Source organism: Leuciscus leuciscus (assembly GCF_965113295.1).
Source record: "Leuciscus leuciscus genome assembly, chromosome: 7".
Lineage (NCBI taxonomy): Eukaryota > Metazoa > Chordata > Actinopteri > Cypriniformes > Leuciscidae > Leuciscus > Leuciscus leuciscus.
Window position 1 is genome coordinate 19634287 of NC_138731.1, and position 21135 is coordinate 19655421.

General features: G+C 38.0%; 1 protein-coding gene across 2 annotated transcripts in view; it reads left to right on the forward strand.

Annotated features, from left to right (window-relative positions):
• Positions 1–21135, forward strand: part of uxs1 (UDP-glucuronate decarboxylase 1) — an 86375-nt gene that overhangs the window by 11519 nt on the left and 53721 nt on the right. For both annotated transcript variants that reach the window (XM_082175840.1, XM_082175841.1), the window contains 4 exons: positions 11022–11049; positions 12540–12588; positions 18917–18960; positions 20619–20679. In XM_082175840.1, the coding sequence (XP_082031966.1) occupies positions 11022–11049; positions 12540–12588; positions 18917–18960; positions 20619–20679 (182 nt within the window). The remainder of the gene's footprint in view (positions 1–11021; positions 11050–12539; positions 12589–18916; positions 18961–20618; positions 20680–21135) is intronic.

The following is a 21135-nucleotide window of genomic DNA, read 5'->3' on the forward strand; positions in this document are numbered from 1 at the left end:
CATGGTCTCAGCCAGCTTCTCAAGAATATCACGCTTCATCTCTTTCATTACTTTCAGATTTGTTCCATTCCATCCTTCAGATACAGCTGGTTACCTTGACGAAGTCGATACTCGACATCAACAGAAAATTTCGTAATGTGAAATATATCTGGCCACTGAGAATTTCTATCCAGAGAGGAGTTAGACAGGATCTCAGTGTCTGCCTGGATGCTTGTTTCACTAAAACATTCAGTTTCTGCAGGAGTTGGTGTGAGATTAATTACAGGGATGATATTGATGGTTGGTTTTTCTGGAAGCTCAGTGATATCTGTAAGATTGCACAGTTCATTGTTAAATTCCGGATCTTGGTATTGTAAAGTGAAGCTGCAGTTTGTTTGAAGATTGTCTTTGAGCCACTCAGTCAAATCTTCAAGTCTGTCAGGTTGTGCTTCATAGTCATTTTTCGTATATCTCCCTCAGAGACAATAACTCTCATGGTTAATTTATGTTGGACAGCCTTCAAAAAAAAAAAAAAAAAAATATTTTTAGCAAATAACATATCGTCTCAGTGTTACCATAAGTTCTCCTTGCACCTTGTATGCTGACAATGGGAAGACATCATTCAACATCATTGAGGTGGAATCACTGCAGAGAAGCTGGTAAGATCTCAAATGCTCACAGTACCATGCTGTCATTTTGTGGCAGACAAACAACATTTCTGTGTTAGCAGCAACAATCTTCTCAATCTGGTCAAATTCAGAGAGACCTGAGCATGAGCCAGTAGAGAGAATCATGCCTGGATGATACTTGAAACCATCTAAACAGACTGATGATGCATCAAGAACTGATCGAGACTGTGTAATGTTTTGAGCAATTACACTCTGAACCTTCAAAGGGAAAGAGGCAAGCACAACTGGGGTGACCTTTGCCATCTCAACTGATGGTTTGAAAAAATGAGCTACAGACAAGATGGTAACTGATTGCTTTCTGGTGTTTGGTAGCAAATGTCATTGCAACATTTTAGAAATTCTGAGTATTGCGAATTGCCTTTTTAAATAACTTATGCTTTCCCTCAAATCACATTGTCCAAACTTCACACAGGGGGACACATTTCCTTATTAGATGAGGGTTATGTTCCATATTAGGGCTGGGTATCGATTCAGATGTTCCAATTCGATTTCGATTCGCAAGCTCTAAATACGATTTGATTTCGATTCTAAATTCGATTTCGATTCCCGATTCGACTCAATGAATATACAGTAGATTTAATACAAATCCTATATTTATAAAAAAAAAGAACAGTGAACATAAGTTTACAAGTGGTTAATTAATAAAAAGAAATTAAGAGCCACAAACCTGTATATTAAACTCTTTTTATTTTAGGGACACTTGGGTATATAACCCAACTTCAAATGCATACAATGAATAGACAGGGTTTTGATACAAGATGCAAAATTTATGCTGAAAATTGACAAGTCAGAACAGTCACATGCCTTGATCAATCAGGATCAGGTTATTTTGTGTTTAAGATAAAACGCATAAAATCTTACAGCATTAGCTGTAACATGGAGACTGCAAGGCTATAAACAGTGCTAATACTGGCTTTTGGGTGATAGATAAACAAATATGGAAAAAAATCGATTTGTGGCTTTTGAGAATCGATTTTGAATCGACCACATTTTAAAAAACGATTAATCGAAAAATCTATTTTTTTGCCCAGACCTATTCCATATAGTGATGTTTCGGCTTTAAATGAAAATCTGGAAATGTTGACTGCAGCAACTGTCTGTGCTCTGCTATCTTACATTCCAGGAAATGCAGTGTCTCTTCAGTATGCCTTGGTGCCACAGCTAGTTCAATAATATCTTTGAGAAGCATGAGAATTTCCCAAGTGTCATCACCCTCAGGGACATAATTACCAATGAGAAACGGAAGGAGACGTATGAGACACCAATTCTCATGGACATTTCCACCAGTGGTCTCTTTGATGGAAAATCCATTAGAGAGAGCTGTCCAATTTGTCAGTAAACGTGTAATTAAAGTACCTGATGGCATGATTTAACACATCTAGAGTAAAATAAGTCTTGCCAATCAGGTCTTTAAGACACAGGGACAACTCAATTGGAACATGTTTGAGTCTATAATGTTTAAATAGCTGTGATCTTTTTTCACAGTTTACATGACAATACTTACCCTTCCAAAGCATTTCTTCCTGTCGTCTGCAACACAATAAACAAGATAGTTTATCGTTAGAGGGCATCCATCTGTTTTTTAATGTATAACAATTTATATGACAACTTATTCCATTTTAAACAATGGCTGTATCAAAATTAAAGTTTTTTCTAACGTTAGCTTAAATTCACCAGATTTAGTAAACTGTGGTCGTCAAGTCTCACTTTGCTGGAAACCTTGTTGTATCGGTGTCGAACATGCAGGGGTTAAAATGGGACCGTCATGCGCGAGTGAAAACCACCTAACAGGATAAAATGTCACGACCTGTTTAAAGCATGTTATTGCTCACAAACAGCCCCTCAAAAAAAAAAAAAAAAAACAGACAAAAAAAGTCAGATGAATTCGTCAGGAGATCGAGCGGGATCGTGTTCGCCGCACGCAAGTGAAAAGGGTTTTTGGGGCATATTTTTGTCCCAAACTGTTTAAAACAATGTTTTTACACTACTCACAAACATCATTTTGATGGAGAGAGAGAGAAAAAACCAAATGAACAGACGAAACTATGTCTGCTAAATTCGCCTGTCAGGTGTTCAAGTGGAACCAGTGAAAAAAAGTCAAAAATTACTTAAAACAACGTTTTCACAACTCACAGACACAAATCGGTGAAAAATAGAAACAATAAAACTGGCTAAAACATTTGCTTTCTAACTACTCACCAACAGCTCTACGAATTTGCATGCACTGTCAACCACGAGAAAATGGCGTTGCTTTCCTTACTTGCAACAGCTAACTGTGTGTGTGTGTGTGTGTGTGTGTGTGGCGGGTGGGGGGAAGGGGCGTGGTCAGTACACAAACTTTACAATTTTAATCCATTAAACTTAAAACTTTTCCACACATTCAAATATGTCTACAAAAGTAGTAGAATTCACTTACATTTTTATAGTAATGCATTCAAAATTAAATAATTTAAGCATGCTGTAATAAAATAGTTAATTAGATATAAGATCCGGGCTAACAGTGTAAAATATGTAAAGGAGTTAAAACAGTGGCAGGAATCCCTCCGTCACACACACACAAGATCTGCTCCGAGGAGACGCGGTTCTGATGCCTGTACCAAACTGTAATGTGCAAAATAAAGTTTACATGTTCATGACGTCCTCATATAGTGAGATGGCAGATGCTGATAACACCATGAACTAGGGGTGGGAATCTCTAGGCACCTCACGATTCGATTCGATTACGATTTAGTGCGGTTTCGTTTAACTTTAGTTTCGTTTGCCGATTGATGTTTCTCGTATGTAACACAAGTTGCAGCTCTTTTTAATTGGACAGCGTGGTGGTCGCACCAGTGAGACCTCTTGTCGCCCATTTGGTAGCAGTCTGGAATCTTGCCGCAGAAGTACAGTAATGCGCATCATTCCAGGAAATCCCTATCGCTGTAGCTGAATAAACAGAAGATTGAAACGCTTTGATTAAACATGACTTACAAACACACGACTGCCTTATTCTGTGTAAGAAGGCACATCATCTCACAGAAGGAGGAGCTCAACTGTCGTTATGAAGTGAGTTTGGAGTAAATGCATGTTATTAAATGTTGTCTGTTGTTGGACAAGAGGTTCATAAATGCTTCTCATGTTTTGGAAAGATGTTTGACGCGTGTTGTTTTTTCAAATGCACGTTATAAGTGACTCAAACTCAGAGTGCTTTCAGATGGAGCAGCGTTTACAGAGCCGTACATCAATGACAAGCTGCGCATAAAAAATAATCGCAGCCTTTGCAATTTTAAAATCGCGATCAGCCATCTCGATTTAAGTGTGTTTACATGGAAAGTGCGATTAATTGTTCAGCCCTAATGTAAAGTGCGATTAATCGTTCAGCCCTACTGGGAAGACAAAAAACGTCCCCTAATTGCCCTATCAGGTGAATCGGACTATGTGTATCACTTGGTTTTTTACCATTATTTCATATTTCTCTGTTGAACTTTCTTTAAAACATTATCTCATAACATTATTTATGCCATTGTAATTGCATTCATGTCACCTCTGAGCAGCATGAAACAGTGTGTAAATACATCTAGATGCAGCTTGTACTCTGCAGTGCAAAGACTGCTTTTGCTGATACTGAGTTTATTTGATTGAATTTATTGCTTTATTTATTGTATTAGATAATAATTCAATTAATGGAATTGTAACAATTTGTCACAAAACATGACATATTTAAAAGGGTTAGAAAAACTATACCATTATGAAAATTACTTTAAGGCCCTTGGAAACTGTGTTGTACATTGCTTTAAAATACATTATTACGTGGCTTGGTTGAAATCTAATGTAGAATGTGGTCTGTTATTTCTTGATAGCTGGCCGCTGCTAAGTATAACACACCGTTGCCATGAAAAACAGAGCGTTGCTATGGACGCAGGATTCTAACTGTAGAGACGGAACGGACTATTTTCTTTAGCGGAAGCAAATTATAAATTTTTTGGTAGGTAGCCATCCATGTAATAAGCGGGATAATGTAGGGCGAGGCGGTTGTTATAGCGAATACAACCCCTTCAGGCTGATTGATCAGCCTGTCGGGGTTGTATTCGCTATAACAACCGCCTCGCTCTACATTATCCCTTACGTAATACATTCATTAACCTGAGCTTTAGTTAATACTCAGGCAAGACTTTAGACACACAACTGCAATCACTTACACATATTTTGTAGTCCGAACATCACTAGAGACTCCAAAACCAGGGTGGAGAAATTCAGAAAGATGAATTTGGGTCATGTGGAATGCTACTTTGAGAAATGACTGCTCCAGTTTTTTTTTAATCCCTAAAGAGGCCCCAGGTTCACAAAGAGAGTGACCTTGACAAACCAGTCCTCCTCTGCTGCCTACCTGCCCCAAAACACAATTTTCACGCCTACTGACTGGCAACACTAAAAATAATTCAGCCTCTACAACTAAGGACTTGACCAGATGTAATAGGACATGTTTTAAAGTCTGTAAGTCTTAAGCTCTTTCAGAAGCTTTCATTTCTAAAAGTTTCCGATACGGAAAAAATCCATACAGTCTCTTTCACTTTTCCAAATGGGCCGAAACCAATGAGGAAGTAAAGGGCAAATTATATAAAAGAGAGAGAGAATCAAAAAGTGCAGGTTATTTAGGACACACGCTGCCTGAAGGCCAGTCGCTGTTATTTGTTGCTGGATTTTCTGTGTGCGCTGACCGGGTGCGAAGTGACGGAGGAATTGACCTCTGCACGGTTCACCTGCCTGGTGCAACATAACTCCAGCCTGTTTCACCTGCCACAGGTACTAACACTGATGTCCATCATCTTTTAACCCCACGCCGAGTTTCCAAACTCTTTTCCAGGCCCTGAAGGTTCTGTGGTGTGGCCGCAACGCAGCCTGCTTCACACACACACACACACACACACACACACACAACACACACACACACACACACACACACACACACACACACACACACACACACACACACACACACACACACACACACACACACACACACACACACACACACACACACACACACACACACACACAACGAGTGAGCGAGTGAAATTGAATGCTTTCTACAAAAACTAAGTAAAAAAAAAAGAACTTCATTTGTTTTGAGACGTATTGTGAATCAAGGACTGTTTTTGGTGAAATCAAATTAAAGTATGAAATGAACTTTAGCAGCAATCTCTTCGGTATTGTTTGTGTTTTCAATAGTTTAAAAAATAATAATTTTTGGATCTGGAAACCTTCAATTTGTGAATGTGTCATTTAAGTCCTTTCTATGTGTTGTTGTGAGTATTGGACGGGCATTCATTTTGTGTATTGGTGGTTTATGAGCTATTTCCCGGGAAATTGACTATACAGTATTATATATATTTGTTTAACTTAAATTTTCAAGTTAAAAAAGATAATACGATTACAATAAGCTAATTTTATATGCATTTTATTTTGTTCTAACTTTTAACTGGTAACTCTGGAACCAGAACGGGGAAAAAAACTTTCTTCATTCTTGCAATCAGTCATCATAAGAATATGGCTCTTTACACTTGAAATAGTCTATCCTGGGTCATTCTAAACCCCGGGTAAATGGAATCCTGGGTTATCTTGCTTTACGTTTTGCACTTTTCAAAATTTACCTAGAGTTAAAAAAACGAATCCTGGGTTTTCACAAGGTGACGTTTCACACTGTACATTACTGGGTTAAGGTCCTAATTTGCATATGCAGCAGTGTCACTGACTGGACAGACACAGCATGTGACCTGTTTACATAAAGGCTCTAGTATTGCGCGTCCTCATATTACAAATTGCTGACTGTACTATCAAGTTTTTTTCTGAATAAATTTTTTGAACTATAAAGGTATTAAAAATGAAACAATTGTTGCGTTTGCCATCGCCGTTTGAAATTTTTTCCTATCAAACGCAGAAACGACTGTTTATATACATCACGCATTGTTTCTGTGACTGCCCAAGACATGTGAATATAAGGCACGTGATTGGTGGTTGGTTGCTAAGCATCTAGTCTTAACATTCTTAACACTTCATCATTTGACACTTTACAAGTTTGGCACCGCAATGCAGAGTTAACACAGCAAGAGCAGGTTTCATAACCCTGGGTAAAAAGTGGTGCTAACCCACCTTTTAAATTACAAGTGTGAAACGTTCCTTTACCCAGGGTTAAAAGCAGGGTTAAGAAAGACGATAACCTGGGGTTAAGCGGAATGTGAAAAGCCCTAATGTCTACCTTCACCATGAACCTTTTTCAACAGTTGTACTCACAACATTTCTTTCAAACATAAATTTGATAAGAACATTTCATGGAAGCATTTAGTAGAGGGCTCTAGTGCTATTTGCAAGGCAATGTGCTGATAAAAAAAGATGAGAAGGAAAGAGAAGGAAAAAGTTGAAAAACATTGCACACAATGCAACATGATAAACTTGGATATTATCCACTGGAATTATCCAACATATGGTGTCCAGATAGGCAAATATGGAATCACGGTGAGAAACATTTATTTTGCTGTTTGCATCAGCTTCTCTGTATGTTTTGGAATGACAAATGGGTGTTTAAAATGCTTGTAGTTCATTTTACAGTAATTTTGGCAACATATTTTATATCCAAAATTGACTATGGAAATCTTGAGGCCATGGGACGTGTCTGAATGTTTATTGATAAGCGAAGCAGTACCGTCCTTCGTTTCAGCGGCAGTTTATGAAAATGGACTCTTTTGTCCTTTGCCGTCTTCTGATGCCCTGTGGCTTTCCAGTTTCCATCTTTCACTGTCTGTCCTCCACTGTCTGTCTTTAACTGTCTCTCTATTGTTGTATCTATTGAACTCAGGCAAGACAACCAATCCCGTGATGTCACAGGTTGTCGTATTGCAAGATGGCGGCGCCCTTGCTACAAAAACCATAACAAAACATATTGTTTGTGGTTACATTTATCAATTTTGTTATATAATTTTGATTAGAGTGGAAATCTGTTTACTAAATAATGTAAACTTGACTGATTGATTCATTTCCACTTTAAACGGATGGGGCACTCAAAAATTTAAAATCTGTCATGTCGTTCCAAACCTGTATTAGTTTCTTCTGAGGAACACAGAAGAAGAAATTCTGAAGAATATTGGTAACACTTTTGGTGACCATTGACTTAAAAAAAAAAAAAAAAAAAAAAAAAAATCTCACTAGACTTTTCTCAAAATATCACCTTTTATACTCCACAGAGGAAATTCACGATATGAGGATGAGTAAATTATGACACAATTTTTATTTTGAGTGAACAGTTGCATTACCACAATTTTTCTTTTTGATTGTTACGGTCCCCCCGATCAGGTTTCTGATTCTGCCCCCCTCAAATAGATTGTGCGATTCAGATTATTTTTTCTCCTTTCATATTTGCATTGGCATGGCATCAGGTGGCATGCAGCAAGCTGGCCATGCACAAAACAGCCTGCCGTAAATCACGCTACACCCAGGAATTTGCGGTGACAACAGCAAGGCCTCTGGGAAAGAACTGGCCAGATTGGGAACAGAGGGATTTGCATAATTACCTCTCCAACTCTCTTCTGGAGAGCAGGTTTTCGGTTTACACTAACCTTTTGCCTTAGATTCTTCTTCTATCGTACTCTTTCTTTTTTTTTCTGTTTTTTGTCAAGTTCACCCCCTCATTTGAAACAAAGAACAGTTATCTGCTGTTGACGAAACTCGCCTGGAGCAAGTGTGCAGGGAGGATGGTTTGTTATTTATGGCTGTGATTTTTCTCTTGCTCAATTTCTACTCAGCTGTTTGATGTGTATTGGCAGGTGTGAGTAAATTGTCTTTGCGATATGTATCCTTGTGCATGTTCTAGAGACGAATGAGTAAAGGGCAGATGTTTACATTATTAATGTGATAATAATAATGATTTATTTATGAAGGTTGGACCTCACATACCCAATTCAGATAATTTTTTTCTACATGCGTGTATTTTGATTAGATATTGTTTGCCTAGAGCCAGCCGCGCTGAACACACCGAAAAACTAAGCCAACCAACGCACAAAAACGGCCCGTCATTGCCCGTCACGATCTTGAAGAGGTACTTAAAGGGATAGTTCACTTTGAAATTAAATTTTGGTATGTTTTAGCTTACCTCAAGGGCATCCAAGATGTAGATGTCTTTTTTTCCGCAGTAGTTTCAATTTTTATATTTTTAGGTCAAACCGTTCTTGTCTGTCAGTCATATAATGCAGGTCTATGGTCACTGTCTCAAAGAGCATGCACAGAGTCCAAATTAAAACAATTCCCCATCGTCCAAATTAAACAATTCCCCATCGTAAGTACACATTGATGGCCTAAGACACGAAACAAGCGGTTTGTGTGAGAAAACGAACAGTATTTATATCGTTTTTACTTTCTTGAACACAGCCACGTCCAAGTGATCTGAGAGCGCGGGAGGGTATAGATATATACACTAGATGTCGCATTGGCTACGGCAGTTCATTGGAACGAATGTCTTTAAGGCGACATCTAGTGTATATATCTATGCACCAGTCTGCGCACACGTCAGATCAGATCACTCGGACATGGCTGTGTATAAGCGGTAAAAACAATATAAATACTGTTAGTTTTCTCACACAAACCGCTCGTTTCGTGTCTTAGGCCATCAATGTGTACTTACGATGGGGAATTGTTTAATTTGGACGACGGGGAATTGTTTTAATTTGGACTCTGTGCTTGTGTTTTGAGATAATGACCATAGACCTGCATTATATGACTGACAGACAAGAACGGTTTGACCTAAAAATATCAAAATTGAAACTACTGCGGAAAAAAAGACACCTACATCTTGGATGCCCTTGAGGTAAGCTAAAACATACCAACATTTAATTTCAAAGTGAACTATCCCTTTAATAATAATAATAATAATTCATTACATTTATATAGCGCTTTTTCTCAGCACTCAAAGCGCTTTACATAGAAGGGGGGAATCTCCTCAACTTGATTGTGATCATTACATATATCATGTTAATATTGTTAATAAATGTTTAACTTTTATTAGGCTATATCATTTATGTGAGTGCGTTTGTTCGTATTGCCTTTGAGATTGGAGCAGACTTAACTTAAGAACTGCCTCTTCTTTACATCTTAAAGGCTCATACAGCACTAAACTACATGTTTGAGATTTTAACAGGTGTGTATGTGTTGCACATTATAAACGACAATGTTAGCATCAGTTAATTAATTGCAGGAGAAAACTGGTTAATTTTGAGCTATTTTCATCTTCTGGGCTTAAAATCTTCCTTGTGCCATATTATACATCAGCGACTCATCAGTGTCCATAATTATTCATTAGACTGCGTGTTCTTATCCTATGAGAGACATATTTTTCACGCCAGCATGTGTTGCTTTCCCTACAGACGCTTCAAACTGTGAGATCATCATGAATTGTAGAGATGCTTTCATGAATTTCAAATGTCAAGTGTTTGTATTCATTTTGTAAGAGTTTCTGCGTGGCATCTTTAGAGCTTGATGTAACCGATCAAACGGCATATAAATGCTGAAAAACTTTTAAAAAGTGCTACATTCATATATTATCGATGCAGAGTGTAAAAGCAAACGGCTGTGCATTTATGTGTGTGTTTGAATCATAGGGTGTATTTTACTGTGAGCTTACAAAACCCTTGTTTAATATATTTGTTCATCTTGATCTGTGCAGTGGTGAATTGCAGCACATATATGTGGGGGGGACCTTTGATGCTTTTAACTCAGTGAGAGCAAAAAAAAAAAAAAAAAAACTGATTCAGAATGCACTGTGTTGTCTGCCTCCCCCTTTTCCTCTCCACTTCGCAGCTTAACACGGCCAGTTTTTTGTTTTTGTAGCATTTTTCAAAACTGTGGTGAGAACTAAACTGTGCTAAAATAGGGGGGTTCATGACCCTTTAAACAAACATTTTCACTTGCATGTACTCTCTGCTATAAATATTGGACATGAACTGTATTTTGATAACACATCTTTTCACTTTTCAACTGAAAAGACTTATTAGCCCCTGCTTAAGGGTCTAAAGCCCGGGACACACCAAGCCGATGTCAAAAAACTCGAGGCAACAAGACTCGTTCTCGAAGCTGAACAGCCAATCAGAGTTCTTTCTCTCACCGACGGCCCTACACCGATTCAACATGCCGAATCGGCCCAAAAAAGCCGACCGACGCTCAAAAACGGCCTGACATTGCCCTACCGTCGACTTGGTGTGTCCCGGCCTTAACAGCTTGACTGTGTATTTATTAACAATGTTGTAATGGATATGAATGTAAAAATGTGTCTGTGTATTGAGAATCAATGTTATAGGTTTGGTACTGATGTCTCATGTCTTCTTCTTTTAGCTGTCTGGGGAACCTACACAAATATGAGGTAATTATGATATATTTTGTTCTTGTATTTGCAAGCTCAGTCTGCTGCTAAAAAATTGAGCTCGTCTGTAAATGTTGGAAAAACTAGTAGATGTCAGATATACCAATCGTTCTGCACAGATGCACTTCCTGCGTACTTGCGTGTCGACGGGATATCTATTACAGAATCCAAAAAAATCTCACACTGGCAGGATATCTTTTTTCAGGTGCAGCAAGTGTCTTGCTTCTGTCTGTCAATTCCTTCGACATGATTTTGTGTGATAGGTACACACTGTGTCTTCTTTTTTCTATTTTGTGATGGCTGACAACAAGCGCCAAGGTGCAATAGTACCACATACTATGTCAACCAGACAACATCAGTGTCAACCAGACTGATGTTGGATTATTTATGATATTATCATATGTGTTGTATCTGGTTATCGTCAATACTGGTGTATTGTGACACCCTTAGTTGCAATGTGGTTGTGCTGGAAAGTATTCTGTAGAATAGTTTTAAAAATGGTAAAATATGTAAACAAAGTCAAAATTAAATCAATATTGACCCTTGAAGTCCCCCTGTAGTTAATCATTTTATTCCTTAAAACTCATCTTTGGTCACAAAAATGACATATTAAAAAGGTTTTTCCTTGATTTTTTTTGTTCATGCCTTAAAATAGCTTGAATGTAACTCTACACACTTGCTTCATTTAGTATACACGGTTCAATGAATATGCAAATTAGCCCCGCCTCCACTCACTCACCAGCTCAGAGATCCACGTTGATGTGATTGGTTACAAGGTAGTTTGTGACGCGTTTTTGAGACTGTCTTTGGTTCACTGCAGTTTTAACGTGAAAATACTCAGCAATGGTGTTGATTGACTTATGAATTTGCACATGGTTTGTATATTACTTAAAGCCTATTACAAACACCACATAGACATATAAACAACATTAAAAGCAGGATTTTCACCTCAGGGGGACTTTTAAAATATTAGTTTCCAGGGATTCAGACCAATGATATTTAATGCAACACCTACTTTCCACATTCAAATAATTACAAGAAGAATAAAATAAAACCCTGCTCTTTCTTTTCTTTCTTCTTGAATATCTTATCTTCGTATGTATTGATATGTAGTATATTGTTGGCGACTGGTGTTTGAAACTGTGTCACTTTCCGTGGGCATCGATACTGAGTGGCTCTTGTCTTTAAATATTGCAAAGCCCACGTATCTCAAGCCCCCTGTGAAGGACCACTGCACTGTGCGTTAATCAGAAACAGAGATTAGACCTGTTCACTGGGCCGTGGCCGTGGCTGTGGGAGATTGATTGAAAACAAGCTTTATTATAGATCAACTTCAGGCATGTGGTACTGTTGACTCTGAGCATCTTCATCATGTGTCCAGACTGAGCTGAGGGAGAGTAGTGTGTGCTTCAGTAAGCTCTGCTGTGCAAGTGTAAATGTTTGTGTGTCTGTGTGTCTGTGATAAAGCCGTCTGTTGTTGTTTCCCACAGGTCTATACAGGAACACGGAGAAATGAAGATTGAACAGAGGATAGATGAGGTTTGTTAACACAAGCTGTTCTTGTTTGTTTTCAAGTTTTTTTTTTTTACACAGTTGTGTGTTTTTAGTTCAGCTTTCCACAGTTTTTTATGATCACCTACCTCAGTTTTACTGGAAACTATATATAAACCTAACAGCTGATATCCACACTTCAAGCTCTCGGGAAACATTGTGCAGCTACCCAAGAGCGCAATATAATTAAGATTTTAATTACTCATGCCTTCGATAGCAATTACGTTTCATAGTCAGGGGGCAAGTAACAAGCTGTGGTGATCTTATGTTATGCTGTTATGCTCTGCTTGGAACCCCCAAAATACTGTTTCTCTGCTTGTGATGCTGTCCTGAGTCCTGACTACATGTGTGATGTTTCCCAGTCTTTAGCCGCGTTTCCACCGAAATTACCCGGAACAATTTGTACCAGGAACTTTTTTCCCAGGAACTTTTTTTTGCCCCAGACCGGTTGCTTTCTGCGTTTACACCGCGGTCTAAAGTACCGGGAAGGTAAACTGCGCGCAACTGCTCCTCCCACTCTGTGACGGACAGTAATCAGTTGCGCCACATTTATAATAAGTATGGAGGAGATTCAAACTGTGCTGCAGTTATGTATTGGTTTACTAACGAGGTAATTAACAAAACAAAATAGACGAGCACTGATACTAAAGCGTGTTCAGAAAGCTCGTATGCGTATAAAATTAGACAACGTATGTTATCAGTTATTGTGAGATGCCTGGGACGAACGCGCAAAAAAAAAATTCCTCTTTCGCAAATACGCTTAAAAAAAGCCTGAACCCCGTCTATCAATCATAAATAGTGACAGTCTTGTAAATAGTTGTTTGTTACTAACCTAACCTTGCAATAAATGACAATGTGTAAACATAATGACTTAATAATAAAAGCTGTGGCAGAAAAGAGACGAGCACTGATAAAGCGTGTTCAGTAAGCTCGTAATGCTAACGTTAGATATAAAATTTGTATGTTATCAGCTATTGTGGACATTGACCGTGAGATGGCTGGGACGAACGCGCAGAAAGTTTGCTCTTCCACAAATACCCTTAATAAAGCCTGAAACTCGTCGCCAGTCCACCAGTTTTTTTTATTAAATTCCATATTTGCTGACAGACAACTCTTACTGCATGAAGCCACGACACGAACCGCAATAGATTTTTTAAAAAGGGAGGTTAAAAATAAATAAAATGCTGCGTGGAATCATCCAACCAAAATGCGCCGTGAACACAACCAATCAGCTTGTGCAGCGCACAAGTCCCACCCCTGAAAGTTCCTGAACTTTGAAAAAGTACTACCTCATGAGCAGGGACTATCGGAGGGGGAAATATTTACCCGGAACTTCATTTAGACCCTGGTTCCTGCGGTGTAAACACATCGAGTACCAGCCCAAAGTTCCTAGTTCCTGGGGAAAGTTCCTGCGGTGGAAACGCGGCTTTTGTTGTTTGAAAAGAGTACACAACTTTTAGAATTTTAACAGATTTTAAAACACTTGGCATCATACACTTCCTGACTTTGTATGTGGTTACAGAGAAAAACTGGGCATCATACACTAAATGACTGAGAATCACTGTCCAAATCTAAAAAAAGAGTCTTTGCCCATTACACTATGCAGTTTTCTCTGAAACTCTGTCAATTTCGACTCAAAAGACTGGTTCAGACTTTCGGCAACTCACATTGGCTGACTGCAAATCGGGCAAAAATCTGGTTAAAAGTTGTGTGGTGTATTCCAGCCTTAAGGCCCATTCACATCAATAACCATAAATATAACTGTAAGGATAATAGTGTTCACACCTAATCGCTTTCTGCAGTTTCGTCATCTGCCGCTTTAAAGATGCAGTAAGCGATTTTTGAAAAAACGCTGTTAAGACCGAGCATCAAAACACACTTGTAGCCAATCAGCAATAATGTGCGTATACACTCATGATGGAGGAGGAGTGAGAGCTCCGTGCACAATACAGACATTAATATAATTACAAGAGAGGAAAAGTCCAGGGGAATATAACTTTAAAAAGAAGGGTTACGATCAGGCAAGAGACAGGACCCGCTATAATATCGGAGAAGCATTCCAGCACTGGAGAGACCTCAAGGAGCGTGAAGGTCTGAAAACGAACGTTGAGGTTGCTTTAATTCTTCTCGATATGTGAGTAACGTTGGTTTTGCTGTGTATCACTGAACTATCCAACTTTTGTTTGAATATATTCATGTGCCATATTCGCTTGTTTGTTCATTTTCATTATTATTATTATTATTATTATTATTATAATGAGCCTGGAACTTCTAACCTCCTGGATCCTCCTCCACCACCAGTTTCAAGCATCGGCTCCCAAAGTGTGTCTGAAAAGTGAGATAACATACTCCTAACATATGGTTTGTCTTTTGGTTCCCCTTTTAGTGATTGTTATAATCCCTTCTTGTCACATTTGTAATATATTAGATACTTGGACTATCAAGTTTAGGAAGGGGCTGTTCATGGAAACTGTTTGTTTTTTGGGATGGAAGGGATGACAAAGGAGTAGAGGAGCTAAATAACAATTAGACATCTGATTTGAATTATCATAGTAACAGAAACGGCTTTCACTTATTCATGACATCATACCCTCGGCGGCAGGCACAGCAGATTCCACTATAGAGAGCCTAAGTCCCTCCCCTTCCGGTTGACCACCATGGGACCTTATTTCGGAAAAATATTGTATGGTAGTCAATGGCGAGAGACAACAAATATTTTGAACTCGTTTGAATTGTGCCCTGAATTACACATATGATGTTTGTCCATTTAAAATATAAATTTTAAAGTCAAGAAAGTCGCAGTTTGATGTAAAACTGTTGAGGTATAAGACTGTGAAAATACGTAATTACAAAGACTACAAACCCAAAAGGCGCACATGTGACGTCATACCTTTTCTCTCAATGAATGAAGCTAACTTTACTGAAGCTAACGTCTGTCATTTTTTCTATAGTCTTACGTTATAATCGTAACGTTACGCCGTCATGCCTGAGTGTTTTGTACCAGACTGCACACATACGAGCAACGGATGGTGACGTGACGAACATAGTGCGAGACGAGAGATGTAGTTCATTGAGCGATTTTCACGTAAAACTAAATGTTACTCTTCTGTTTTATGACAAACTACGACTTTCTTGACTTTCATAATTATCTTTTAAATCGACAGACATCATGTGTGTAATTCAGGGCACAGTTCAGACGGAATAAAAAGATAAGTTGTCTCTCGCCATTGACTACCATACATATTTTTTCCGAAATAAGGTCCCATGAGCCGGAAGCGGAGGGGAGGGACTTATGCTCTCTATAGTCGTTGCCTGCGTTGCATAGCGTGTGTGTGGATGTGGGGGCGGAGGCACCCCTATCTAGGGGTGTGATCCTTTTGGGTAGGGTCGTGTTTGTTTTGGAGATTTCAAATATTCAACAGCGTTTACCAGATATCGCTTACTGCACCTTTAAATGCTTCTGCTCTTTAAAGCAGGGTGGATTCTGATTGGCTGTCAAAGTTTTACATTCACCAGCTGGAAAAAAAAAATCGTTCTGAAAGTGATTTCAACAATATTTGTGGTGTGAACTCTGCTATTCTTTTATTTTTAAATTATTTTTAGATCTATGTCTTTATCATTATAGTTATCATCCTTGGTGTGAATGGACCTTTAAGCTGTTTTGTAAAAACAACAGATACATACAGTAGTGGGCAAACGTAATGTCAGACGTAGGAAAAATTATATCTTTAACCTCTATTCAAATATTACAAAAAATTGGTTAAAGATTCTGTAATCATATTATGTAGTTGGGCATTTAGACAACTGTTTTGTTTGTGATAACACAATCAAACCTGCCAAATTATGCGGACATAAGTTTTGGCCAGACTCTCATACAAAGAAATTATGAATACATGCAAAAACAAGAGAGAACTAATGAAATATTACTAATTAGGCCTATATTGTAGTCAATGTATGCTTTTTCCTGTGAGCTTTTTGATTTTCTATGCATTTTTATTTTTGCATATTAAAATAAAATCTGTAGCTGTAGTTGGCACATAATTTAGTCAGATAAATACCTTAACCAAGCTTAGTGTTTTTTTAAAAACATTTTTGCCACTACTGTATGTAAAATAATTTTAAAATAATTGTGTGTGATGTAAAGCCCAAGGAGGCTATTTTTACCGGTGCTTGATTTGATAAAACCTGGAACATTAACCCTCTGTTATTATTCCTCACTTAGGTGTCAAGTTTAAACATTATGTGAGTTCCCTGTTTGTAAGAGTCGTTTTAGAGATAATAATTTAATACCATTTAACCTTTTCTTCACACAGCAACTGCCACAAAAATCACCAACTTCCAATGAATGAAGTAAAACAAATAAAACATTCAAAACTAATTAATGGAATGAATGAATGAATGAATTAATTAATTGATGAAAATGAATGATTCATCAGTACACACAAAATGTTTGGTTTTAGAGGGTTTCATTAACTTTTTTTTGGGGGGGGGTCTGACATCACCAAGCCCTCTTTTTTTCCAGCCTCCTGTCAGTGCATACAAAATCATCTTTTTACTCCCCAATTAGTTCCAGATGGATCAAGTCCAGTCCTCATTATTTTTCTCTTTGAATATCCTGGTTCTCTCAAGAGTAGAATATGAACTCTTCATGTTGCTTTTAAAATTTGACACGTCGTAACTCCCCCCGTACCGTAGTGCTATTGACGTGAATGATACCTCAAATCAAGCGGCTTGTTGAGGTGTGGTAACCTGTTATGTTTATGAGCGATCAGATGTACCGTTTTCACCTGGTGAATGACAAAACAGGTGAAAATATTGCATTGGCTTACATTGAAGGAGACAACCGAACCGTAACTAGCAACCAGAATATCATAGAGACTTGGGCTTGTAAGAAACCACCCAGAACCGTTTGAAAACCACTCAGTGTATAATGCTATATCTTTAGTTTGTCAAATTTATTATTTCCATGTAGCATGTTTGCGAAAGTGTGTGGAACTGGATGAAACCCATTTAATTTGACTGAGGCTGATTTGTTTGCACATACATTCACATTAAAAGTCAGTGCTATAACTGCAATCTCTATCGTTTCATTATAGATCCCAAATGTCTGCTTATCGCATGCAGAAGTTCATTAGAAACCGCTTTTCTCATATCTGTCTGACCTTAAGGTTCAAAGCATCTCAACACCTACCGAGGCTTGTTTGTCAGCGTCTCCGATAGCTTTTAGAAACTATGACATTTATTCTCCTGTCTGATGTTTGATATTTTACTTAAAGAAGTGTTACAGTTTGGAAATGTCCTTCGACCCAGATCTTACATCTTGTTGTTCTGGGGCAAATGTCTGATGTTTCAGCTGTCATTCAGAATGTTAATGAAGTTAGGATTACTTACTGAACATGACTTATAATTAGGAATAGTGCTTAAATTGATTAAAGCAATCAGATAAATTACATATGCTAATTGGTTAAACTGATCAAAGTTAATTACATGCATTAGCAACACATACAAGTCATACAAGCTGTAGTCGGTCCTGCATTTTTTTCTTCTTTGGTGCAGGCCTATCTTTCTGCTTATTAGTAGGTTAATTAAAGAAAGAGTACTGATTAAAAGATTAATAATCTGTTATAGCCCCCCTGTAGTCAATAATTGTATCCCTTAAAACCATCTTTGATCCCTAAAAAGACACATTTAAACGTTTTTTTCCTTCATCTTCATGCCTTAAAATAGCTTGATTTTATAAATATGCAAATAGCCCCGCCTCCACTCACTCACACCAGCTCAGAGATCCACTCGTTGATTATCATGCGTTGACGTGATTGGTTACAAGGTAGTTTGTGATGTCAGAAACACCAGTGATTTCAAACTGCGTTTTTGAGACTGTCTTTGGTTCACTGCAGTTTTAAGGTGAAAATACTCAGCAATGGTGTTGATTGACTTATGAATTTGCATTTGGATTTTCACCACAGGGGGACTTTAACTATTTCTGTTCCCTCAAAAGTCATTCAGTTTCATTCTTTCTTTCACATAACCTTACAGCGGCTCTCAGATTAATCTGTTAATCAGTTTGAGGGCTGATCGTGCTTGACAACTGTCTCTAAGTCAGACATCAATTTCTGCCATTTTATCTGTTCTGTTTTCCTTAGGCTTTAAATGTCCCAGTCTCAACTGGGTAATTAATGCAGTCCCCTCACTCTCTATAAATCTCTCTGTTCACCTCTTTTCCTGTTCTCTTTGTTTCTTACTCTTTGTCTCATGTATCTTTTCTTTACCCTTCCTGTCCCGTTCTCACTGTCATATCTCACTCTGTTCCTCACAGGCAGTGGCACCTCTCAGGGAGAAGATACGGGAACTTGAGCTTAGGTATGTTTTTCATCTGCACACAAAAAAACGTACACTATGCTATAGCTTCAAGTCTCGCCGTGCTTGGTATCACACCGTGGTCTTTTACACATAATAAAACGCACTGAGATTTCAGTACATTTCCTTTTTTTATACCTGATATTTTTGAATGCATCCACACTTCATATATATATATATTGTGCAATTGTGAGAAAAAACCCTGATGAGCAAGTAATAAGTTGAATAGGTTAGAAATGACATGAGCACATTTCACAGCCTGTAATTACAAAGGGAAAAAAAATCACAGTAAGTGCATGCCATAAAAAGGCCAGTCTGGAGAAGTGTAAGCAGGGTTGAATAGAGGAAGAGACAGGAAGCTAGAGCACAATGTGCATCAAGCTTTGATTGGCATGTCAGGATGGAGTTAAAATTGCACCATGATATTTTGTCAGTCCTCAGTGATGAGGTGTGAGGTCTCAAGAGAAGTGTCTGGGGTTTTTTTTCTCCTCACACCCCGCATCTCAACCAGACCTAAAGGAGATTACTTGATGCTGTTTGATTGGCCCGGGCCCCGACTAAACCCGGCACTGACATAATCTCAGAGTATATTACCTGTGTTAGGAGATTCATCAAACAGGCACAAGTGTCATGGCAGCATCGTGAAATTAATCTACATTTCAAATTAGTTTGGCCAAAGTAACAACATTTTTTTTTTTTGGATAGACATTTTGTAACCGGGTTCCACCAGCATTATCAGCATGAGCTGTGGTCCATTTTTTTATTCTGGCATCGCTCAACAAAAACATCAATTCACACAGCTTCCTTGTATTGTATTAGTGTGTGTTTTTGAGTTTATTTCTGATAATCTAAGCCACTTAAAAATCAAGGTTCAAGTGATGCCATAGAATAACCATTTTTGGTTCCCCCAAAGAATCTTTCAGTGAACAGTTCTTAAAATAACTATATTGTTTTCTTATTGTGAAGAACAATTCATATTTTAAGAGTGTAGAGAGTGTATACAGGTTCTGACTGGAAGTGTCGCTTGCTCGAATATGACTTATAGCACTAATCAATATAATGTGCAAGACACAAGTATAGCAACATCAACACAAGCTATATACATGAAATCAGGTTTACAGAATAAAGGAAATGAAACCAGATCTTATTAAGAAAAATATTTATTTTATACATGCATTGGTACAGGTTTTTCTATGAGGCTTCACTGTGAGTGCACACAAAAAAAAGAAAAAAAGAAAAACTCTGATCAGAGTTATCTCTATGGGACTGTGTCCTCTTTGGGACCAGTGAGACAATTGAAATGATCAGTGATGACGTTATCAGTGAAGTCAGGGGACTAGGGAGAGTGTCTACAATATCTCTGTCTGAGCTGAGAAACTCAAGAATAATTGGATGAGAGATTCACAAGCACAGTGTCATCCCCCTAGATTATTGAGTTTCTGTGCTCAGATACTGACATATTCAATACTGACAAGTGAATTTGTACTGGAATGTGTTGATAGAGTAGCAAGAAGAATGGAATGTTTAAATGTGGATAATTTTAATCAGTTTTTTTTAATGCTTTTGTGTGTGAATGAATAGTGTGGTGCTTTTGACATATAGAAGACAAATACTAAATACTCTTGAATCTTGCTCATTTAAGGTTTTCTTTTATTCTACAGTTTTACCCAGAAGTACCCACCTGTAAAATTCTTATCCGAGAAGGACCGAAAGAGGATTTTGGTGAGGAGTTTTTTTTTTTCTTTTCTTTTTTCTAGTCTTCTACGGTGTACAGAACTGCTTCTTCAATAATGCATGTCTCTGTCTGTCTGTAAGATATATATGGCATACAGGTGGTCATCATAGTTTATTGACATTTCGTTGTTCATTTTCCACTTTTTGATAGATCGCTGGCATTTTTCTTCCGCCAATTGAAATGTTATTATATAAAATCTCCTGCGTTTATAGTGTCAGATTGAAGCATATCCAATTTGGCAGCGGTAAAATAACTAGTTATTTCTGAGGGAGCTTTTCAACAGGCTGTTGCACACAGATAATTGAGAGTGGAAGTATGTAGAAGCGTTGAGGAAACGAAAAACAGTAGGGAGTAGAAACACTGCTCAAATTCCTTTGATTACTCCCTGTGCTGATTTAGCCCCATGTTGTTATTTAATCCCATCTGATTGTAACTTATTAAAA